Source organism: Labeo rohita, chromosome 17, assembly GCF_022985175.1.
Source record: "Labeo rohita strain BAU-BD-2019 chromosome 17, IGBB_LRoh.1.0, whole genome shotgun sequence".
NCBI classification, from domain to species: domain Eukaryota; kingdom Metazoa; phylum Chordata; class Actinopteri; order Cypriniformes; family Cyprinidae; genus Labeo; species Labeo rohita.
The window spans coordinates 5,267,445-5,294,031 of NC_066885.1; the positions used below are offsets into that span (position 1 = coordinate 5,267,445).

The following is a 26,587-nucleotide window of genomic DNA, read 5'->3' on the forward strand; positions in this document are numbered from 1 at the left end:
TTTTTTTTTTATTTTTTTTTTTACTGTGGCACTAAAACACCATTGTATGAAATATTCATGAAGCAACATTAGAAAGAAGCACCATTTACAAAGCTTAAGACTCCTGTACACACGGGCAGAAAAGCATCGACGTATACGATGTTCTGAAAGTCAACATTTGCAACCCATTTTAACTCTGTGAGGCGAAGGAACTGCGGGTCAAAGTAATCCGACGATGTGATGAGGTAGGCAGCCGTCAAGTGGCTGAACGAAAGCACATCAGGTGTTGGTGAGGATTCTGGTATGTCATTTCTCCATGCCTTCTCAACCAAACTACCACTAGAAACAAAATCCAGCTTGCCCAGAGGCACAAAAACCACCGATCCTCTCAATCTTTGAACCATCCTTCAGCTTTCAAGGGTTTGAAACCTGATCTCTAATGGGACAGTCATCAGGCTTGAAGCATCAAAGATCCATTAACTCTTTAAACCGGGTTGAGTGATGGATGTAATGGGAAAGATCTCCCATCGGACAGCTGCGGTCCGTCCAGCGCATGCAGTAAATTTCATCCGGCAGAAGTTCACAGTATCAGAGAAGGACGGCTCTGTCAACGCGCATGCATCGAGTTTCTGATTCCCCTTGCCGCTGCCAAAAACACGTCTGTCTGTTAGCGGCTACAGGACAGGGACTCATCCCATGCCAATAGGTCTCTGGGTTACGCACTTGTCCCGTCGTCCTCCGCCACGCAGTTCATACTGGATCCGTGCGTGATGCTGGCGGCCGGCTCGTTGCTCAGGTCTCGGGCGCTGCCGTGTCTGGACTGGCTGTCGAGGTGGTGGAGGCTGCCGTGATGGGACAGCTGCTCGTTGAGTCGCGGCATGCTCCCATATGCCGGGCGTTCCTCCATGCCTCTGTGGCTGGAGGGGGTGAACCTGTGTTCAGAGAGAAAACCGACAGGTTATTTTAGTTCAGGGCTCTTTAAACGTAGCTCAACGTGTCCAAACAGGCATAGCTATATATTTGAGGAAGCTCAACTGACAGGCGTGCATTAGAGCAGAGGCTTTAAACTTGGGGTTGAGAATATGTATATATACACATATATTACATATGCATATACATAGTTTTTTTATATTTTTTTATCAGTGACAGAAAAATCTGAGGGCTGTCACTTTTTACACTGAGGGTGATCTATTGTAATTTGTAGTTGTAATTCCCACTCTTGTCCAGTTGGTGGCGAGTGCGCTCCAGTGTGGCAGCAGAGCACTGGATCCAGAACAAAAACAAAACAGTCACAAATGTTTTGCCATGTGTTTAATTTTGCACAGGCGAGTACCCAGTTTAAGCTACAGCAATCTGTCATGCCACCTTAAAGAGCGCCAAAATGGCATTTATTGGTTGAATTTTCTAATGAAATGGACAGAATTTGAAATCTGAGACTTTTTCATATCAAAAGCATATAAGCATAGTGGATCATCATATTTAGGTGCTTGCAGAATGAAATCGTTTGAAGCCGAGCTAAACTGACCTGCCGTCTCTGGAGCGATGCAGGCTGCCGTGATAGCTGCTCATCTTGCTGTGGACGCTGCTGGCTTTGCTCCGCACGTCGTCCAGCATGGCCAGGTGTGTGGAGGAGGCGTGGGTGGACGTGCCCTGAGTGGACGTCCCGCGGGATTTACGGATGATGGGAGTGTTCGGATCTCGCAGCAGAGACTGAGCAAAGTCTGGCTCCTGCAGAACCTGCCGGCTCTCGTTCACCGCGCCGCTGCTGGATACAGACGAGAAACATGTACTCTTTTAATTGGCTGTTTTATGATATCTTCACGCCAACAGCAAGGTAAAATCAGTTCAAATATGGTTGAAATATGTTTATTGTTCTTAGTCCAAAAAAACATCTTGTATTAGGGCTGGGCGATATGGGCAAAAAATTATCACGATAATATTTTTTCATATCAGTCGATATTGATTATCACGATAAAGGTCAAATTTTTATTTTTTTTTCCAGTTCAAAGGCAGATTTTTGCTACAAAATGAAAGTTGTTAAAACCAGATGATTTAAAATATTCTTTACGGTCAGAACATGACAAAACACTTCATGTTTTTTTAATTCTTTACACTTTTTTCAGTCATTTTTCCATAATAACATGAATATCTTAATAGAAAAAAAAAGTCTTAGTATTGCATGTTTTAATGAGTAATATAATATCAAATCAAGAAACAGGTTTGTCACCTGATAATATTAATATGTATAATAATATAAAAAAAAAAATTGTCTCTTAGAAATACACATTTGATAGTAGCTTGAGTTAGGATGCAGATGTAGATTTATGTCCATTAGCAAAATTAGTAATATCTGTAAAAATTGTAGCAACCTCATTTTTATTTGGTGAAATGTAATTATTCTAACAGTTTTTTTTATTAACTATTACTTTTACATAGTATTATCCATAGATCATATAATAACAGTTAAAAACACAAATATAGCACCTCAACACCATGGTAAAAATGTAATATGGTTCCTAGGTATTTCTATGAAAAACCGTATAAACAATCTAAATACATTTTGCATAAATGCATAAATAATCACAAAAAATACTGTCATTATATTCCATTACTCCTTCAAACACATTTAATAGATGTCCACAGTAATAATATAACAAAATTCGACATACCCACATTTCTGACACAACACCATGGTGCAGTTAGTGCTAAATCTATGGTAACGTTAAATGATGCCGATTTGTAAGTTAAAAAGCCTTCTGACCGTATCGTTGCGCACAGTGTTTCTCGTTTGTCAGCGCTGTTTCATCTGGCTATAAACCGAGTCATTTGTGTACTACACTGGATTCAAGCGCTTCACACAAGCGCTGTTTAGTGACCAAGATTCCTCAGCGAGTTCACGTATCTCTTCTAGTAAGTTCGCGTCGTGTCTGCGGTACCGCCGTTTGAACTTCTATTAGAGCGGATAAACGGTCTGAGTGGCGCGCTTTGACTAGCACTCTTTTGTTCCACCGTTGCTGCATAAACATTTTATCGAACTCTTGTTATCGTTTATCGAGGAAATTCATATTGAGCGATAATTATCCGCCCGTATATCTTGTATATACAGTACCACTTGATCATGTCTATTTTTAGATACATCCATGAGTCGATTCTCCTGTAAAACTCACTCTTTACGCCTGCGGCCGTGGAAGAAGCTGGCCCACTCGAAACAGGTCTTCTTACTGCCCACCCAGAACACCGACGGGATCCCAACCACCAGCACCATCAGGTACTTCATGAGGAACAGGACGAGGTCAGGCCTGCTGGTCTGCTCCACCTACACACAGAGATGATCATCATCAGTCCTGTGGAAAAGATTCACGCTCATCGCTTCCCTCAGGCTCTCATACACTCCACACACTCACCGCAGACTTCCACAATCCACAACACTGAGCTCACTTCAATACTTCGGTGTTTATTTAAACCATTTTGACACATTTCTCAGTGATGTTTTAGTATCATTGACATTTTTGACAACATATTTTTTTAGGTTTTCATTTTAATGTTTAAATAATTTTGATGTCTAAATAAATTTTATTAAGCTTTTGTTTATTTTATTTGTATATTTTTTATTATACAAATTTTATTTTTTTTATATTATTTATTTGTATATTTTTTAATTTGAAATTTAAAAAAAAAATTAGTTTTTTGTTATTTTAATTAGTTTTTTAATGATCTATATAGTTTTTATTAGATTTAAGTTTCAGCTATTTGAGTATATTGTTTGAATTTTAAAGTTTTAGTACTTTTGTTCAGTTCTTTATTTTGTGACATATCTATAGTTTTAATGTTTTTGTTTATTTTTAATTTTTTTACTTTATTTTAGCATTTTCTGTTTTCATTTTTATTGTAATGTTTTATTAGTTTTGTTGTGTGCTTTTGTTAATTTGTTTTTTTAGTTTTATATATACACATTTCTTTCATTTTAATATTTTAATAATTTAGTTGTTTTATATAATTTTTTTTTAATTGTCTATAGTTTTTTTTTGTTTTCAGTTAATTTTTATTTTTTAGTTTTTTAAATATCTATATAATCTTTATTTTTAGGTTTAGTTGTTTTAGATCAATTTAAATGAAAAAGAGAAATATTGCCTTGGGAAACTTTCTGAATTAAAAAAAAAAATCATTTTTTTTTTCATTTTAATGTTTTACAGTAATGTTGTGTTTTTGCATTATTTTTAAAATTTTTTATATTTTTTGAGTGTTTTTTTTTTCAGTTAATTTAATAGTAAAAATTGTACAAAATATTTTTTGTTATTTTTCTGAGTTTTTAATGTCTATATAGTCTTTATTTTTATTTTTAGTTATTTTAGTATTTCAGTTTAAATGAAAAACTGAAATAGTGTCTTGGAAACTTGCTGAAAGTTTGTAAATAGTCTTTATTACTGCATATCTCTTTGACATTTTTAACTAATGTTTAATATGCTGTGAGTTTAAAAATGGTATCCACTTATGCAGTTCTGTTGCCTTTACTGTTTAATTTATATCAGATTGTCAAAGTTTTTCATAATTAAAAAACGTATTACTTGAAATAATATAAACATTAACTGAAAAAAATTAGTTTTAGTTAATGATAACCCTGATTCACAAACACAACATACAAAATCTGGATAAATAATTTTGTCTCTTCTCATCTAATGGTTTAATCTTCACTTTCAAAACAGCCATATTTTCTCCCAGTAAAAGTGTGTTTAAACATGCAGGATCTGAGGTGTGTATCCGTTGGCTCGTTCAGACGGCACAGCTCGCTGCTCACACACAATCCTGCTTTATCTGCTGAGCACAAGCCACAACAACGGCCTGTTCTCCTGCTCTTCCTCTGACAGGAGCTCACGCTCAAAGAACCTGATGCTGCACTCATGCATGCGTCACGTCACAACACACACAGTGCCAGCGGCCACCACAGAGGAAGAGAACAGAAAAACTCAGCAGGGTGTCGTCAGATGACACAGGATGAAATCCACCGTCATTAACATACACTGATACATATTCACAGAAAATACTAATGTATGCTGCTTTCAAGACATGTCAGGATGATCATATTTACAAGAAGGATAAAACAGTCTGCCAAATGCAAAAACAGGAGGAAAACTCAAATTTTACCTAGAGCATGGGGCTTTATAGCAGAAAATGTGAACATATCTATGATTTAAAGTAAATGGGTCCTAATTAATTAGTTATTGTAAATGCTGAATGTGCAATTTAGTTTGTATGCACTGTTTACTAATGATAAGGAATAGTGATAAATCTGCAAAAAAATATGGATAGTATTTAACTGGTTATAAAGCAAACCTGCATTTTATCCAAAGTGACTTTCTTCTCTTTCAACGTATAAAATAAAAAAAATAAGGTATTTTGTAATGAAGAAATATATAACATTGTTACCTAATTTAAATTTTTTGTAAATGTAATATAATTTTTTATATTAAATATTATTACAGCAAAAGTGAAAAACTTAATATGCATCAACAAATAAGAAATAAGAAATAAAACTGAAAAAAAAAAAAAAAAATTATATATATATATATATATATAATTAACTGGTATGATGGTATGAAACGAAAAATTGTAATAAAATAAAAAATTAAATATGACATAAAATGTATAAAAAAAACCACCAATTTTTATTTAATAAAAACTAAATTAATTTTTACATTAAATATTACAGCAAAAGTGAAACTTAATATGCATCAATGTAATGGAAACTAAAAATTGTAATAAAAATAAAAAATAGAATAAGAAATAAAATTGATAAAAAACACTAATTTTTATGAATAAAATATAAAGCATTTTTTAATATTAAATATTACAGCAAAAGTGAAAAACTATATGCATTAACGTAATAGAAACTAAAAATTGAAAAAAAAAATAAATAATAATAATAATAATAATATAATAAAATATAAAGTAAGAAATAAAATTGATAAAAAAAATCAATTTTTTAACGTTACATAATTTTTACAAATAAAATATAAAGATTTTTTATTAAATATTATTACAGCAAAAGTGAAAAAGTAATATGCATCAATATAACAGATTGTTTTTTTTTTAATAAAAATAAAAAATAAAATAAGAAATAACATTGATTAAAGAAATACACAACTTTTTGTAATGTTACATAATTTTACATTTTTATAAATAAAATATAATTTTATATTAAATATTATTACAGCAAAAGTGGGAAAAAAAAAAAAAAAACTAAAAAAAATTGTCCAGATAATATTATACACATTTACCTTGATCTTTATTTTAATTTAAACCATATTAATGGTTGTTTACAAAGGGTTTCTTCTGCAAGGCAATCATCATATTTGGGGGTTTGCGGCAGGAAAATCACTGAGCTTTCTGAATAAAATAAGAGCTTTCTGGGATGAAATGCTGAGTTTGGACCAAGCAAATAAACCATGAAAATAATTAGTTATATCCCTTCTTAACTTATAAACCGGGAAGCAGCATTAACTCTGCTTGATGACACTTTTGAATTACTAAACATTGTAATTATAGCTACACATCCACTTCAGCATAAACCATGATGTCTTCACATTAACACATATTGGTGGGTGAAAGACACACATCCTCAATCCTTTAACCGCACTACTTTCACATACTCAGAAGAAACCCTCACTAATGAGTGAATAACGTGTGATCAGACCGAGTGCATGACCTCACTCCTTCAGACCTCACAGACTGACACGCAGCACGTCTCTCATGTAGAACCAATCAAAGGCCTGAGCTTCTGTGAGTCAGTCTCTGTGCTGTGAGGTAATGACAGGCCTGAGCACCTTTAATCACAGCGGGAGGGGGTCTGTCTGTCCTTCGGCTCAAACTTAGCATCACACGGATCTCCCCTCGCCATTGTTCTCTGCAGCTCTACAGGAGCCGACCGAACACAATACAGGCAGCACAGCGTGACTTAACAAGCCCAATGATGAAAGACACCAAGAGCCAAGGGGAAAAAAAAAAAAAAGATGCATTGTATCTGAAAAGCAATCTTGCAAAACTACACCTGACACAGGGCTGGGCAACAGGCAATAAACTAAATACATAAATCTCTCCTAATATGACACTCCTAAAAATGAGAAAACACTGTTAATAAAAAACAATATATATATATATTATATATATATATATATATATTATTGTTCACATCGCAGTGTTTAAAAACAACAAAATACGCTAGGGCTGGGAAAAAAAAACAAAAAAAAAAAACAATTTCTCAAACTAATATCTATTCTTAAAGCTATGCTGTTTTTAGTTGATGAATGAACAGTAAATAGTACGCCTTCCTTCTAATAAATAGCAATAGGCTTTGTGTTATTTTAGACATGAAACAATGTCTCAGATTGCAAATTTTGTCGGTTTCAAGCAATAAATACCGTTTTGGTGCTCTTTAATGTGGCGTGACAAATGCATAGGAAAACAGTCGTGACGGTTTCGTTTTTGTTCTGGATCCCGTGCTCTGCTGCTACGCTGGAGCGCACTCACCACCATCTGGACAGGAGTGGGAATTACAGCTACAATTTACAATAGATCACCCACAGTTTAATCTGTCAAAATGACGGACGGCCTTCAAATTTTTCTCTGATAAAAAAAAATTAAATGGATAAAAAAAAAAAAAAGAAAACAGACAATTTTCGGTTAATGCGACCTCTGAGATATATATGTAAATTACTACAAATATGACACTTTCAATATTTAAAAATTTAGATGTTATTAATATATTTTGACATATACATTTTTTTGAATCTCCTCAAAAATAAAATAAAAATAAAATCCTCAGGATGCTTTTCTATGTTCTTAATATACAACCCTATATAATAAATATATATATATATCTATATATATAGATATAGATATAGATAGATATATAGATATAGATATCTAATAATGAAATCTAATCATTTAATATCTCCTCTAAAATAAATAAACAGGAATTCCTCATGTGCCATTTTTATTTTAGTAATTATTAAAACATACATGGTATTAATATATCTTATATATAGCTAGATCTTAATATCTCAAATCTAATTCATGTATTATCAGAGGTCGCGTTAACCGAAAATTCTCCGTCATTGACCGATTTTTATTTATTTTTTTTTAATCAGTGATGGAAAAATCTGAAGGCCGTCCGTCATTTTGACGGATTACACTGAGGGTGATCTATTGTAAAACTGTAGCTGTAATTCCCACCCATGTCCAGTTGGTGACGAGTGCGCTCCAGTGTAGCAGCAGAGCGCTGGATACAGAACAAAAACGAAACGGTCACGAATGTTTTCCTATGCGTTTGATTACGCACAGAGGAGTACACAGAAGCTACAACGATCTGTCAGGCAACATTAAAGAGTGCCAAAACAGTATTTATTGCTTGAATTTCCTAATGAAATGGACAGAATTTGAAATCTGAGGCTTTTATATCAAAAGTAACACGCCTAAGCCTGATCTATTGCTATTTCTTGGAAGGAAGAGTCACTATGTACTGTTTATTCATCAACTGAAAACAGCACAGACCAAAAGATCAATTGTGATTTAAGACTCAATTTTGGTTCATTAAAATGAGAATCTATAAAAATGTTTTTTTTGTTTGTTTTGTTTTCCCAGCCCTAGCGTATTTTGTTGTTTTTAAACACTGCGCTGTCGTCCTGTAGGTTCATGATTAAAAATGAAAATGTGAACAAAAATAAAAGCAATTAAATGTTTAATTCTAATTAAAGTACGAAAATTATAACGACGGGTAATAATAGATTAAGACAGAATTTTTACGATTTTTACAAATATGACACTTTTAAACATTTAAAAATGTGTGTGTATGTATGTATGTGTATAGAAAGAGATTTGACATTTTTTAAAGATAGTTTTAAAAAATTTAGATATTAATAATTACAAATACTTTTAAAAACTATATCCATATTAAACAGTAAAACTATAAATATTTTTTAAATATTACCAAAAAAGACCAGAAATGTATCAAACATTGTTTTCACTAAATGAAGCTAATATGCAACAATATGCAATTTGTTTTTATTCATACCCATATATGAAAATGATCAAATAACCAAGATTTGTAGGTATCTCACCCAGTCCTAACAAATCATATAGTGTACTGTTGCTATAGCACCAACTGGCTTCTTTTAGAAACTAAAGGCACTGAAAGGTTAAATGTGTAAGATGAATGTAGGCATTCATCTTACGAGGCGAAGCGAGAGAGCATGCGACGGTGAAGACGGAGATGATCGCCGGAGGGGAGGGGAGAGAATTACTGCGTCACGTGACGCTCGGATCCGTTTATGACTGTGTGGAGGGAGAGGCCGAGCGGCTACGGTTACACTGTAATAAAAATGCCTCATGCATCACTGCGCTGGATCGTATCTTACCATCCATTCACTCCACAACACAAAAGAACCGTTAACATGGATATCTGCCGCAAACGTGGCGCTTGCAGAAGGTTGCGATTATTACAATCCTCTTTATTCAGTCAGCTAAAGCAAACCAGTTGTACAGTAAATCAATCAAATCCTTATTCTGCCTCAACATTTGATGTCTTCATCTTCATAAATTATAATTAGAAATACTGATGCAACCACGTGGAACCAGGGGAGAAAAAGAAAAACATTTGAAATGTAGGAGATGCACATTATAAATCTAATCTGTATCTCTTTTCATAAGTGGGTAAGTGCAACATTTTATAAGACTAGTTGCCAGAAACATTAATATGAGATCCCATCTGAGCATTTAAAGACTAAACTTTTATCATAAACTCAGAACACTTATGCCACAACTATGAAAATAAAAATACACATGATATACCAGATACAACCCTGTAGAGCATATACAACCCTTCTGTTTCTTCTCCTTCAATTTTTCTCAATACCAATAAGCCGGGAAAAAAAAAGTTTTCATGTTATAGCTGATAACTGATAAATGTCTGATATTATTTCCCCCTTTTTTTTTTTCTAAATAAATTGTTAAGATTTAAAATTGTTTTGAAAATTCAATTTTTTTTATTCAGTTTAAAATAAAACAAATTAAAATCAATCATTTTAAATATTACAAGTGAATTTAGGCATTACAAAAATATAAAATATATAAAAAAAAGATTTTCATTATGAGAATTACTAAAAATGACATTTAATAATATTAAATTACTTAAAAACTTTTATTTTATCCGTTATCCGTATATATTATATTGTCCGTTAGCATTAGACGATGACAAAGGTAATTTAATTATAAAAATACAAGAAATGTGTTTTTTTCCCATTCTTTATTTCTTTTTTTAATAAATATTTTAAATAGTGTAACTGCAACATGTTTTTTCTTTCTTTTTTTTTTTTTTTTTTTTTGTAAAATTCCAAGTAAAAATATGTTCACAAAAAATATGGGAAATATGTAATAAAATATCCATGTATTTGCGGTTTAATAATTTTATTAAACTATTAATTTAGTAGTTTTTTTTAATCAACCCATAGCATTAGATGATGACAACAATAATCTAATTATAAAAATACAGGAAATGTTATGCATTTATTATTTTTAACATTAAGGTTGAGTATTACTATTACAATGTAGCTGGATTTTTTAAATATTTCAAAAAGTGTAATTGCAAAGTGTTTTTTTTTTTTATTATTATTTTGTAAAATTAACCCTTTAGCATTATATGATGACAAAGGTATTGTAATTATAAAATACAGGAAACGTTATTTATTATTTTTAAATAATGTTTGTGTATTACTATTAGGATGTTGTTGTTGTTTTTTTTCATTCTTTACTGTATGTAATTGTAAGTTTTTTGGCATACATATTTTAAAAAGTGTAATTGCAGAGTGGTTTTTTTTTTTTTTTTTTTTTTTTTTTTTGTAAAATTCCAAATAAAAACATTTTAAAAAATATGGGAAATACGTAATAATAAAATATCCATTTTATATATTTGAGATTTAATAATGTTATTAAACTATTAATTTAGTTTTTTTTTAAATATTAACCCTTACCATTAGACGATGACAATAGTAATTAATTATTTAAAAAAAAAAAAAAAAAAAAAAGGGAAATGTTATTTATTTATTATTTTTAACATTAAGGTTGGGGGGGTTTTTTCTTCATTTTTTATTGTATGTAATTGTACGTTTTTGGCATAAATATTTTTAAAAAGTGTAACTGCAAATTGTGTGTTTTCTTCGTTTTTTTGTAAAATATGTAAACAAAAAAATGGAAACATAATAAAATATTCATAATATATTTTATATAAGATGTTTTTTTTTCAAGAAATGAATACTTGTATTCAAAAGTCACAGTAAAGATATTTTCTATTGCAAATAAATGTAAACATTTCAGCTGTCAAAGAAATAAAATACAGTTAATAGTTACAGAAAACAGTTATTTTAAACTGCAATAATATTTAACAGCATAATTGTTTTTATTGCATTTTTTATCAAATAAATACAGCATTTGTAAGCATCACAGACTTAAAAAATATATATATTAGACTGATATAATTAAATTATGTAAAATAATTATGCAAAACTGACATATTGTAAAATATATAGGGTATTAATCTATTTTAAAATTGTATTAATTTATTTAATATCTCCTCAAAAATGACCTCATGTGGCATTTTTTATGCTCTTAATATTTCAGCAAAAAATATAAATAATACTGTTTAATATTATTACAGAAGTAAAACGGATTGATATATTGTGTATACCTACAAAACACCTCTTGAAAATAAAATGATTTGTCCAAAAGTGGAGGGATTAATTTCATAAAACTTACAGAAGTGGAATTTATTTGTAAAGTATGCTTTTATGTTGATTTTACCTGGAAAGGGCAGGGAATGTGGTAGTCTCGGCAGCGCTCCTGCACCCACGTGGTCTCCCAAATGGAGCGGTACGTCTGTTCATACAGGTAACACCCCACCACGGTCAGCAGCGGCACCAGATACAGCACCGAGAACACGCCGATCCGGATCATGAACTTCACCAGCTTATCCTGATTCTCCTTCTCCAGGGGAATCTCCATTCGGACCCTGTTGAGTGCAACGATCCCAGCCAGCAGCAGCGACACTCCCACCAGGACGTCCAGACACAGCGGCGCCAGAACGAACCAGCGAAGAGTGTGAACGTCGTACAGGCCCACGAAACACACGCCGCTGATGTTATCACCCTCGATTTTATTCAGAGCCAGCAGGGCTATCGTTAGCATGCCAGGTATTCCCCACGCGCTGGCGTGGAAGAGCAAAGCCTTCTTCTCGATGGCTTCGCTGCCCCATTTGGGAACAGCGGCCAAGAACCAGGTGATGGTAAGGATGACCCACCAAACGCTTCCAGCCATGGTAAAAAAGTACAACACCATAAAAAGCAGCGTGCAGGCCTTGTTATGTGAGCCTTGAGTCACTGTGGATGTTTTGTACTGGCTGGGATTGGCCGCGTTGCACGCTACGCGATCCTCCAGCAGAAATCCCAGGAAAAACACCAGCGATACCATCATGTAGCAGACGGCATAGAAGATGATGGGACGCTCCGGGTAGCGGAAACGCGTGACGTCGATGAGGAAGGTGAGGAAAGTGAATAGCGTGGCCGAGAGGCAGACGATGGAGACGACACCAATGAAGTAGCGGGCGAAGGTGAGCTCCTCACGCCTAAAGTACATGTTGGGACAGGGAGGAGAGCAGTCGCGCACACCTAGAAACGTGTAGCCGAGCTCGGGCTCCACTTTGAGCTCACGGGGACACCAGAAACCATAATCACGCTGAACGGACATGGACGACTGGTCAGTGGGACCCTCGTTCACGAGTAGATCCACAGCACGAGGGTAAGACTCGTCACAATCTGGGAACCTGCAGTCAACAGACAAAGACGTACATACTTAGATATACTATTATTATACTACTAATATACACTACCAGTCAAAAGTTTGTGAACAGTAGATTTTTAATGTTTTTAAAGAAGTCTCTTCTGCTCACAAAGCCTGCATTTATTTGATTCAAAACACAGCAGAAGAGTAAAACTGTGAAATATTTTTACTATTTAAAATAAGTGTTTTCTATCTGAATATATTTTAAAATGTAATTTATTCCTGTGATTTCAAAGCTGATTTTTTTGCACCATTACTCCAGTCACATGATCCTTCAGAAATCATTCTAACATTCTGATTTGCTGCTTAAAAAACATTTATCGTTATGTTGAAAACAGCTGAGTAGAATTTTTTCAGGTTTTCTTTCTGAATAGAAAGTTCAGAAGAACAGCATTTATCCGAAATATAAATCTTTTGTAACATTATAAATGTCCTTATTATCACTTTTGATCAATTTAAAGCATCCTTGCTAAATAAAAGTATTAGTTTCTATAATTTCTTTCCCAAATATATACATATATATAGATATACTGACTCTAAGCTTTTTAATAAAGTGTGTAATGTTACAAAAGCTTTTTATTTCAGATAAATGCTGATGTTTGGATCTTTCTATTTAAAGAATCCTGAAAAAAAGTACTTAACTATTTTAAATATTGATAATAATAATAATAATAACAATAATAATAATAAAATGTTTCTTAAAGAGTAAATCAGCATATTAGAATGATTTCTGAAGGATCATGTGACACTGTAGACTGGAGTAATGATGCTAAAAAAAATTTGGTTTGATCAAAGGAATAAATTACAATTTAAAATATATTCAAATAGAAAGCAGTTATTTTAAATATTAAAAAAAATCATTTATAATGTTATAAAAGAGCTCTATTTCAGATAAATGCTGTTCTTCTGAACTTTCTATTCAGAAAGAAAACCTGAAAAAAAATTCTACTCAGCTGTTTTCAACATAACAATAAATGTTTTTTAAGCAGCAAATCAGGTTATTAGAATGATTTCTGAAGGATCATGTGACTGGAGTAATGATGCTAAAAATTCAACTTTGAAATCACAGGAATAAATTACATTTTAAATTATATTCAAATAGAAAACACTTATTTTAAATAGTAAAAATATTTCTAAATTTTACTGTTTTTGCTGTATTTTGGATCACATAAATGCAGGCTTGGAAAGAAGAAGAAAATACTTTTTTTTTTTTTTTTTAAGGAGATACAGTAAATATGCAGTTAGTGTGGAAGCCCATTTCCACCACTGGTAATTATTAAGTCAGTCTTTTTTTTTCCCCTCAGAAATGGACTTTATGACTTACAATTGAGTTTTTATCTCACAATTCAGTTTTTTTCTCTCATTTGCAAGTTTACATCTCACAATTCAGATTTTTTTTTCCTCGCAATTCTGACATTTTTCTCAGAATTTTGAGATATAAAATGTCACAAATGTGAGTTTGTATCTCGTAATTCTGACTTTATTTTTCAGAATTGCACATTTATATCTCACAATTCAGAGAAAAAAAAATCTGAACTGAGATATCATAAACTCACAATTATAAGAAAAAAAGTCACAATTGAGAGATAATTTTTTTATTCAGTGGTGGAAATGGGCTTCCATAGTTCAGAAACTCATTGACATTACTAAGAAAAAAAAAAATCAACTACACCTTGGTTTAATATATATACTAAAAATGTATTATATTGATACATATATTTTTGTATATAAGCCTTTGTTATAAATAAGCCTACTTGCAAGAAACATTAATATCTGATTCCATCTGTGTTTAAAAAAAAACTTTCCAGTAGAAAAAAAATTCATAGAAAAGTCAGAATATAATTGCCATAACTTTGAATATAAAAATACATATGATGTATTACTTACAACATATACAACCCTTTTGCTGTCTCTCTTTAAAAATTATTGCCAATACCAATAAGCTAATATATTTTTTCAAGTTATGGTTGATAAATGATAAATGTCTGATATAAAAATTGTATCCTTTTTTTTTTCAAAGTAAGTAAAATCAATCATTTTAAACATTACAACTGAATTCAGGCATCACAACTTAAATATACAGTATGAAAAATGAATATTTACTGAGATTTACTAAAGACTACATTTAATAGTGTTATTAAATTATTCATTTTTTAAAAGATTAACTTAAGTGAGTATTAGATATATAAAAATACAGTGAATGTTATTCATTTATTAAACATTAAACTATTAAGACATTTTTTCCCATTTATTGTATGCAATATTTATTATACTATTATTGCACGTAATATAGTTGACACTGCTCATACATAAATCCTTCTTTTTAAAAGGATTCAAATGAACTAGAATAATGAAATATTAACTTGATAATGTCTAAAGCATACATCTGTAGCAGATGGTTTACAAGATAATGTGCCGCTCCGGGTAACGTAGCAATATAAAAAGCATGTTTAATCTAGATTTTATTAAATTATTCACCCCATCTGATTTTTTTCGTTTACATATTTGCCAGCAGCATACTAAGTGCTTGTAGGAAAGTAACTAAAAACTTAAGAGTTCTATGAAGGACACACCTTTTTTTTTTCTAACAAGCTCTTCTTTTTCTTACTAGTATGTGAAGTGATTGAAACAGCCAGAATTTATTGTTGCAAGTTTTGTTTCACTCACCCCTATAAAAGGTGATTCTGGAGTAATAAAACATGCTTCCTTTTCTGACAACTACTGCTTTGAAAGTATATATCCATATTACCATTAAGTGTTTGACTGCTGCTAACATTAAACTGAAATATGCTGCAGACTTATTTCAACCTGGTTTGAATTGCAAGCATATTTTTCCCTGTTCAGAATGTCTGGGAAGGTTTTCCCTCACACATTTGTATTTGTTTAAACCACCGTTTTATTCAGAAAACATTTTCTATTAAAAAAAATGTTTAAGAAGAAACTTGTTTAACCATTACTGCACTATTTACCTTGTTGAGCAATTATGTAGCAATTACACCTGACACACTGGGAAACGTACACTTAGTACCTTCTCTCAAAAACTTCTACTCTAGCTGTTGAATGAGTACCTGCTGCACTCCATCTCCTCGGGCCAGGTGACTCCAAACATGTCCATGAGTTTCTGGCAGTCTCTTTTGGCATGCGTGCACAGGCTCCGGCACGGCAGAGACACCCGTCCGTACTCCATACACACGGGGGCATACAGGGCACACAGGAACGGCCTGAGGTCTGGAGAGCACTGCAGGTTCACCATGGGGTGGAAGGGCTGTTCGGGAAGGAGAACAGAGAGTTATTTCATGCCAAGCGCCCAGAGAGTTTATGACAGATCTCGTAAAAACACGCAGCTTGGCTCTGGCACCAGTTTGGTGGAAAATGAACTCCACTGGACCGCCTGGCAAGAGTTTAAATTATAAATAAGGACTTAGGTAGAAGTGCAAGAAAACTTTGAGCAGAAGTGAACATGTAATTGCAGAAAGATGTTTGTCTGCGGAATCAAAATACAACATGCTCTGCTTTTGAAACAACTTCTCAGATGATGTTAAAACCGTATATTTTCAACATATTTTCACCATCCAATCAATTCCAGATGCATAAAATAAAAGTCCCACCCCTTATTTCTCCCATGATATATCCTGTTCTGATCAGATGTATGTCATAATTCAGTATTAAATAGAATTGTGAACATTTCTATGAATGTAAAAATTCAAGGTGACATTTAGAATCTATTTTCAAAACTATGGCGGAATCATGAAACATTCTAAAGAAAAAAAATTCTTCCTAACTGCATTTGTCTTATTTTCTAATTTTAGAATAAAGTTAAAAATATTTTGTATTCCCAAAAACAAAGAATGTTATGCATCTATTTATAATGTATCTACTTTCTTAAGATTGTTTTAAAGACATAAACGTTAAAGATTGTTCTTAATTATTGTAAATACTATCTTAAACTTACGATAATCTCTAATTTGTCTTAAATCCTAAAATTGCTCCATCTTGAGACAGACTCTTTAAAAATACTCGACAAGCCAGACAGAAAGAAAATAGTATGTATGATTATGCTTATTACAGGAATCTAAAATCTCTAATACTTAAATAAATAAATAAATAAATAAATAAATAGCAATAGATTTATCTTAAGAAATTTCTTCAATTCTTTCAAGAATATTTTCGTAAATTAAATAAGCACTTAAATAATTAAGTAATAAGTAATGTTCTTAAGTAATGTTCTTACAAACAGATATGAGAATATAATTTTTTTAAATAATTTTACTTGGGAACATCTCATATATTATCTTAATAATTTTCTAGAAGATTTTCATGAATCCAGCCCCTGATAACACCAAAGTCTGTCATTGTCTTAATAAAAAATAAAATAAGATGCTTTTAAGAAAATGTATGAGAACTTAAATTTCTAAGAATTTACACTAAAGAAATTTCTTCAGTGAAAATTCTTAAGTCCTTAATTGTTTCTTAACTACTTTCAAGGAGATATTCAAGAATCTAGCCCCTGATAACAGCAAACTCTGTCATTTTCATTTTTAAAAAAAACACAGCAAAACAAAATAAAACAAGATGCTCTTAAGAAAATATATGAGAACTTAAGAAATTTCTAAGAATGTACACTTAAGAAATTTCTTCAGTGAAAATTATAAAAAGAAGTTAGTAAGAAATTTCTTAACGTCTTTCTAAAGTCCTTAATTATTTCTTAACTACTTTTAAGGAGATTTCATGAATCCAGCCCATGATAACACAAAAGTCTGTCACTGTCATAAAAAAAATAAAATAAGACGCTCCTAAGAAAATATAAGAACTTAAAAAATTTCTAAGAATTTACACATAAAAAATTTCTTAAGCAAACTATCTAAGAAGTTATTGAGAACATTCCTAACGAAATTTCTTAAGTGTAAATTCTTTGAAATTTTCAAGTTCTCATATAGTTTTCTTAAGAGCATCTTATTTTTATTAAGAAAATGACAGACTTTGGTGTTATCATGGGCTGATTTCATGAAAATATAAGAAATAAATTCTTAAGAAAGTTGAGAAATATTTTCATGAAACCAGCTTTTCATGAAGAGTTTAATAAAAAAAAATAAAATATATGATAATTTTCTAAGAACTTACATTTAGGAACATTCTTACTAACTTCTTATAATTTTTACTTAAGAAATTTCTTAACTTCTTTCTTAAGTCCTTAATTATTTCTTAACTACTTTCAAAAAGATTTTCATGAAACAAGCCCCTGATAACACCAAAGTCTTTTCTTAATAAAAATAAGATGCTTTTAAGACTATATATGACAACTTAAGAATTTTGTAACAATTCTTAACAATCCAGCCCCAGATAAGACCAAAGTCTGTCCTTTTCATAAAAAAAAAAAAATATAAAATGCTCTCAAGAAAATATATGAAATCTTAAGAATTTTCTAAGAATTTACACAGGAACATTCTTACCAACTTCTTAGAATTTACACTTAAGAAATATCTTAACTTCTCCCTTAAGAAGATTTTTATGCCTCCCAAAATCTCAAAGTGCAAAACGACAGGCAGGAAGTTGTCTGCGTACAGTAACCTGATGCCCCTTCAGCAGGATTACAGGCCAGTTTGGCAGCTCCAAGGACGCTTTTGTGCCCTAAAGGGGCCCAGTGCATGCTGGGAGAGAGAGCAGCTGCAGAGCCGGGCATTTAAATTCAAATCTTTGAAGAAACAGACAATGAGCCTCCACCTGGGGTTAGCCAATACATATGCACTTCCTGCTGGGGTCTGGCCCTTTGTGACCGCCGTGTTTTTTGGAAAGAACCGGGAGATTGACACACCGCAGCATTGCGCTTCATTCCTTCACGAACTGCTCCAGTGAACTTAATCCCCGAGCAGGACAATATTTACAGATAATTTGCATGAATTACAGTTTTCCCACCAAGAAAAAGACACCAGCTTACTGCTGAGAAAACCAGCGAGGAGCTTAAAAAACTTCCAAAATAACTTTCTCAAAATTCGCATGATGCAAATGAGCCGTGAATAAAAGCTTTATCAATATTTGAGGAAGGTTATGAAATATTTACTCTGCCTCTGGAGCGAGTGAATTAAAGCGACATCAAAAGAAACACGAGCAGCTACTATCGGCCTCCCGTATGGAAACCCCATACACTTCAGTAACTGAGCTGTATGAACAGAATTTGAATGGCTTTTGACATGTTTTGCCCCCTGTAGACGCCAGACTGGACATTTTATTGATTTTGAACGTCCTCCCCATCACTCCCTGCTCTGCTGTAACACTCAGAAGGAGATAACAGGGTCGCCTTATGAGAGTCGGGCTCGGGTACAACAGAAGAACTGAATTACACCAGCCGTCTCCATTATTGATGTGGATCAGACACGATAGCGCAGTCCTATCGCGACAGGACGCCTTACGGCGGCACATGTACTACATGCTGAAGAAAACACAACATACAATACACAAACACATGGCTAGCTCCGCAAATATACACAATCTATTTATGAGCTTTAATGTTGTTGCAAACCCATACGACTTACTTTCATCAGTGGAAGACAAATTAAGATTTTTTTGTGATTAATTATAAAAAAGGCACCATAAAAGTAGCCCATACAACTTGTGCACTATATTACAAGTCGTCTGAAGTCATATAATAGCTTTGTGTGAGAAGCAGATAAAAAGTAGTTGTACATCTTTCCCATCAGCTTAGTCTCAAAGCTCATTCACGCTCAGGTCAAAATATGTTTTCCACAAGTGTTCAGACTGACCCATTTTATTTTATTAATAAATAAAAATGAAATAAAATAAAATAACACTTAATCTGCTTTCTGGAATGCATCTTTATTATTTGCTGGACAATATTTGTTTAGCTATAAAAACAAAAATAATATACAAAATACTTTTTTCTATATATAGCACTTATTTACTGTAATAATAATAAAATATATAATCTATATATAATATTTATACACACACTCACCATTCTTCACCATTCTCTAAATCTAATATTTAATATAATAATATATATAAAAAAACAAAATGCACCATACAGTATATATATAGTTTGTTTTTATATATTATTATAATTAATCATTTTGGAAGTAATAAATCTAAAATATAATAAGAACAATAACAAAAACTATAAGAATAAGATATACATATAAATAAGCATATATAGCAGTAAGATTTTTTATGTTTTTAAAAGAAGTCTTTTCTGCTCATCAAGCCTACATTTATTTGATCCAAAGTACAGCAAAAAATAAAGAAATATTTTTACTATTTAAAATAGCTGTTTTCTATTTTAATATATTTTAAAATGTAATTTATTTCTGTGATCAAAGCTACATTTTCAGCATCATTACACCAGTCTTATTAGAATGATTTCTTTGACTGGATATATATATATATATATATATATATATATAAATTTTATTATGCTCGTTACTTATATACATACACATATTACCTCTCTGAAAACTCTTTGAAAACCCCTGCTTTGAAAATGTCAAAACTCACCTGCTTTCCATAAATTACCCTCAAAAGCAGCAGATAATTCTGTAAAAGCATGTGAATGACAGCGGTGTAACTACAGATGGCAGCTCAGTCTCTAAACTCTGTCTCTGAACACAACACAGCACAATCTGTGGATCTGTCGAGCAGATAGAGACGCCACTAGAACGCCATGAATCTTCTCCCTGTCAGAGCGTGAAATGCTGGTTTGCAGGCTTACTCTGAATCCAGAATGGAGATCACAGCCTTTTATTTAGTGAGCATGAATTAAAGGCCCTAAAGAACGCACGCTGAAAAAAAAAGGAGCGCTGCCAAATTTAGACAGACGATCCTGAGGGTTGATGTCTTGTGAAGAGGAAAAGAGCGCTGAACATCCATCAAGCCAGAGACGTTTGGGAAACGATGAACTACTTTAAAATGAAGAAAGCTGGAGTAAAATGACACATGGATCTATAAAGGGAATTTTGGGCTGTCTAACAGGACTGGGCTGGGCTGTATATCGTATATACTGTGTGGCGGCAGAAATGTGTCAAACATTAAAGATTCTTCTATGTCGTTTATACCACAGCGCTTTAAAAAAAAAAACTGACTTCAAGTAGAAACAACAGCCTACTTTCCAAAGTCTCACAGATTGTTCAAGTGTTGACAGCTTTATTCATTATAATGGAGACACAGCGTAACCATAGCTTTGCCAAGCAGAAACACTGAAATACAATCATACCATGTCCAAAAAATATGCAAATGCCATATATACCAATATACTTAAAATATTAACATGGTACTACCACTTATTACCATGGTAGATGTCCAAAAAAGCATGGTTTTACCATGGTACCATGTCCAAAAATATGCAAATGCCACTACACCAAGATACTTCAAATAATAACATGGTATAACCAGCTATTAACATGGTAGATGTCCAAATAGCATGGTTTTACCATGGTACCATGTCAAAAAAAAAATGCAAATGCCATATTTTCCAATATACTTCAAATAATAACATGGTACTACCAGTTATTACCATGGTAGATGTCTAAAAAAGCATGGTTTTACCAGGGTACCATGTCCAAAAATATGCAAATGCCACATATACCAAGATGCTTCAAATAATAACATGGTATAACCAATTATTTGCATGGTAGATGTCCAAAAAAGCATGGCTTTACCATGGCATCATGTCCAAAAAAATATGCAAATGCCATATATACCATGAAACTTTAAAAGAAAAAAATAACATGGTACTTCAGTTATTACCATGGTAGTCCAAAAAAAAAAATGTCCATATATATCATGATACTTAAAAAAATAACATGGTACTTCAGTTATTACCATGGTAGATGTCCAAAAAACATACTTCAAATAAAAGCATGGTATAACCAGTTATTACCATGGTAGTTGTCCAAAAAAGTATGGTTTTACCATGGTACCATGTCCAAAAAATATGCAAATGCCATATATACCATGATACTCCAAATAATAACATGGTACTACCAGTTATTACCATGGTAGATGTCCAAAAAAGCATGGCTTTACCATGGTACCATGTTCAAAAAATGCAAAAAACAAATGCAATGATACAATGATATACACATGGTAGCGATGATACCATGTCCAAATATTAATTCACCGGATTGCCCAAGATTGATTAATATATTATTTAAAAATAATAAATTAATATATATATATATATATAATATTTAAAAATCAGTAGTTGTACAGTATTTAGTAATCTTTAATGTTAATTGAACATTTAATAAAACATTAAAATAAAGAAAATTGTATTCTAAAAATTTTAAAATCTTTTGTTTTGTTTACTATATTTAATATAGTGAAAACTAACAAATTAATAATATTTGAATTATATTTTATATAAATATAACAATTTATTATATACATTATATATACACACATATTAATAACATATAATATTGCTTTTATTTTGTATAATATAATTTTATATTATAGTAAAAATACACTAACAATAAATACGTCTACAGTATTTAATATTCAAAAATAATATTTAATATTAAAAATAAAATAATATTAGAATATTTAAAATGTTAATTTCAACAAAACATTGCTATAATCAAAAACTGTATTTGTTAACACTACTTATTGCACACTAAAATAACATTAATTTTTGTATTTGTTAACATTCTAATACTTTATCTAACAAATATCCCTTCTTAACGTTAAAATAGTAATATTTAGTGATGTATACACTAACTGTGTCATAAAACTACAGCAAGTTTTTTCTCTACCACCCACCCACCAGGAGAAACTTCAATGAAGCGTGTTGAACCGCACTTACTCACATGCTTTTAACAGCCACAACCGCTCTCAATATTTCAGCACAGAGGGATATATGCGTTAACACACGTGTGTTGTAAACACTCACATAGCGTGCGTCTTCAAGCATGTGCACTTAAAATCGATGGCCGCAAACTTCCCGGCGGGAAGAGCATTCGGATAGCTTTCTCTCCATTTATCCGTCTCTCTCCCGGAGGGTGTGGACCCCGCTGACCTCACTCTTGGAGACGATTCCTCCTCTAACAGCCTCTCATAGGTCTCCATCACCACACAAGTGCTGCAGGGCACACTGAACAAATCACAGGCTCTTTCACATCGCTGACTTCACATCGCTGACTTCACATCTACATCTCATTCTGCACGAACGGTCTAAAAAACTCAGCTCGTCAGAGTATATCCCTGACCCTGTGTGACAGTGTTTTGAAATATGCAACTCATGCTGGATAACTGCATTAACTCATATAGCCTTCTCTACTTGACTATAGAAATATAGAGCTCTCTATCTTAGCATAGTGACACACATGCTTCTGGCTGAGGACTAGCACTTCATTAGAAGCCTGTATCTATAACAAATAGAACAAAATTCATATTGCCCTTGCTTGAATAACTACAACAGCAGGTAAAATACATTATAATACTTGCATATTCATGTTCGTGCCTTTAAAGGCCCATAATGCATTAAAAATGCATTAATATAATTCAAGTGATTATTTGTTATTATATATTACGATGCATATAATACTTCATAAAGGTGTAACCATGAATAAAAAAGTATTATAATTGTGAAAATTATTGATAAACAGACAAAGTGTTTTACAATGTGCAATATGAGACACAAAATATATTATATATATATATATATATATATATATATATATATATAATTTTGAAAATATGTAAATTATTATGTAAATATGAAAAAAAAAAAAAAAGTAAAAAAACAAAAACAAAATGTATGTATATATTAAAAATATTGCCTCTGGAGTTATATGATAAAACTCCAGAGGCAAATCAAAAAATAAAATAAAATTAAATTAAATTAAATAAAAATTAAAATTACATTTATTAAAAACATACTTTAATATTGTTAATTATAAATTAATAAATAAAAAATGATTATAAATAATACAAACGTCATGTAAATTATGTTAACTGTTCTTAATTTTATTTTATCATTATACTTAATATTAAAGATATTAAAAAGATATTAAATATATTAAAGTAAATTCTCAAAATTGAAAAATATTACGAAAATCACCTTTAAAGCTGTCCAAATTAACTTCTTAGCAATGCAGATTACTAATCAAAAATTAAGTTTTGATATATTTCCGGTAGGAAATTTACAAAATATCTTCATGGAACATGATCTTTACCTAATATCCTAATAATTTTTGGCATAAAAGAAAAATCAATCACTTTGACCCATACAATGTATTTTTGGCTATTGCTACAAATATTTTTGTAGCAATTTTGTGGTCCAGGGTCACATATACTGAATGACTGGAATACTGTATTGTCCAATCAGCATCCAGAACAGGAATCATCTAAAAAAAAATGCATTAAAGATACAAAAGCTTTAAATGAAGTATTACCTCTTTTCTATCGATTTCACATTGCACCTTTCACACTGTGAATAAGAATAACCAGCACAAAATAAGGCAAGACTAATGCACATACGAGTTGCATTTTCTGCGAAGGGATCTTTTTGTTAGTCTGTCAGCGAGACGTGAAGGTGTAATTAATCAAGACCACTCACACGTTCCCGAAAGAGAGATTCATACATATTATTTAGCCTAATCTCCATGTCTAAGACGGTAATGGTAATTAAAACATTGCGGGGTTGATGTGAATGCTGCGCCGTCGTGCCAGCGAGCCCAGACTGTGTAGGAGGAGCAGCCCGGGGAAGCGGGTGGGTTTCTGGCAGCGGTGCAAAAGAGCACATTTGTCTCTCACAGTCGCCAAGCGCCACTCCTCTAACACTTCAATGGATGGATTAAGTTTCTGCCTGTTTTTCTTTTGTCAGACTCATGATTCATTTAAAGAATCGATGAATAGAGGTTACCTTTGAAAGCCTTGAGCTTTCAGAGTAAGGCTGCGTGCTTTTACGGCTTCCTGGGCTACTTGAGAACTTCTTGGTGAGAAAAATAACACATTAAGACGTCTACCTACTGTATTTCAGTGTGGATTAGGTACAAAACAAGGCACCTATATCTGGACAAAAGCTGGCACCATTTTGAGTTTTGCAGAAAGAGGAAAGAAGCAAAAAAGACCTGTGGTAGTACAAGAGTACAATGATGGCATACGATTGCAAATACCATGACATTTGAATGGTACTCCATGGTACTTTTTCAAAGAATACCATGGTTTTACCATGATGCATGTCCCAAAAAAAAACATGTTTTTTTATACATTAAAAAAAAACAAAACAACAATGCCAGGGTGCTTTAATACAGAGTAGTACTAAATGCTGGCTATTTTCATATCTGCAAGATACTCAAAGTTACTTGAAAAATTACCTTGGTATTACATGGTATATGTTCAAGAATCAAGGTATTACACTGCATTTTGACATATACTCACATGCATATACCATGGTATATGTCCAAAACACCATGGTAATGCCAAGGCAATTTAATAAACGCCATAGAACGGAATGATTATATTCATATTTAAATCACACGGTGTGCTAGTTTAAAGAAAACCATTGCATTACAATGATGCCTGCACCAAAACATGGTATTGTAATGCTAAATATCTAAAACATCATGACAATACCATGGTACACTGATAAATGCTGTAGTATTAAATGATCACCATATTTAAGTTTACATATGCATGATCCTTAATGATTGGCACATGCATATATCATGGTGAGTGTCCAAAAAAACATGGCAATGCCAAGGTAATTTCATACAGCATTTACCACATAACCTAATAATTACCTTATTTATATATTTAAATAACATTGCATGGTACAAATTTTAAGAATATCATGGCACTGTCATGATACCTGGTAAAAAATATGGTTTTACCACAATAAATGTCTAAAATTTAATGGTAGCACCATAGTACTTTGATACATAGTACTAAATGAATACCATGCTCAAATTTAAATGATACCTCATTTACAATGACCTTTAAAAAAAAAAAAAAACTAACAAAAAAACCCCCACTATTTTTAGATAAATAATCACAATAATAATGTAATGGCAAATGCTGAATGATTACCACATTCATATACCATGGTACATTGATACATGATTCTCAAAGGTACAGTTGAGGTCAAAAGTTTACATACAGCTTGCAGAATCTGCATAATGTTAATTTTTATAGTGCACAAGAGAAAATAATAGCTGAATTTATAAAAATAACTTGGTTCAAAAATTTATATGCACTTGCTTCTTAAAACTGTGTAGTTACCTGAATGATCCGAAGCTGTGTTTTTTTTTGTTTAGTGATAGTTGTTCATGAGTCCCTTGTTTGTCCTGAACAGTTAAACTGCCTGCTGTTCTTCACAAAAATCCTTAAGGTCCCACAAATTATTTTGGATTTTCAGCATTTTTGTGTATTTGAACCCTTTCCAACAACTACTGCATGATTTTGAGATCCATCTTTTCACACTGACGACAACTGAGGGACTCATAAGCAACTATTACAAAAGGTTCTAACGCTCACTGATGCTCCAGAAGGAAAAACGATGCATTAAAAGCCGGGGAGTGAACACTTTTGGAATTTATTTTGACTTCTGAGAAACATGTAAATAACTTCTGTAGCTTCTGAAGGGCAGTACTAAATTAAAAAATATGCTATTTAGGCAAAATGAGAAAAATGTACACGTCTTCATTTTGTTCAAAAGTTTTCACCCCCGGATCTTAATACATCATGTTTCCTTCTGGAGCATCAGTGAGCGTTAGAA

The 26,587-nt window shown here is 32.2% G+C and overlaps 1 protein-coding gene across 1 annotated transcript in view; it reads right to left on the reverse strand.

Moving 5' to 3' along the window:
- fzd3b (frizzled class receptor 3b) overlaps positions 1 to 26,587 on the reverse strand; it is a 41,939-nt gene continuing 15,352 nt past the window's right edge. Inside the window, exons 3-7 of the mRNA XM_051133049.1 lie at positions 15,930 to 16,126; positions 11,827 to 12,844; positions 3,147 to 3,295; positions 1,505 to 1,744; positions 1 to 911 (exon numbers count right to left, since the gene is read on the reverse strand). Coding sequence (XP_050989006.1) covers positions 695 to 911; positions 1,505 to 1,744; positions 3,147 to 3,295; positions 11,827 to 12,844; positions 15,930 to 16,126 — 1,821 coding nt within the window. The 3' untranslated portion in view covers positions 1 to 694. The remainder of the gene's footprint in view (positions 912 to 1,504; positions 1,745 to 3,146; positions 3,296 to 11,826; positions 12,845 to 15,929; positions 16,127 to 26,587) is intronic.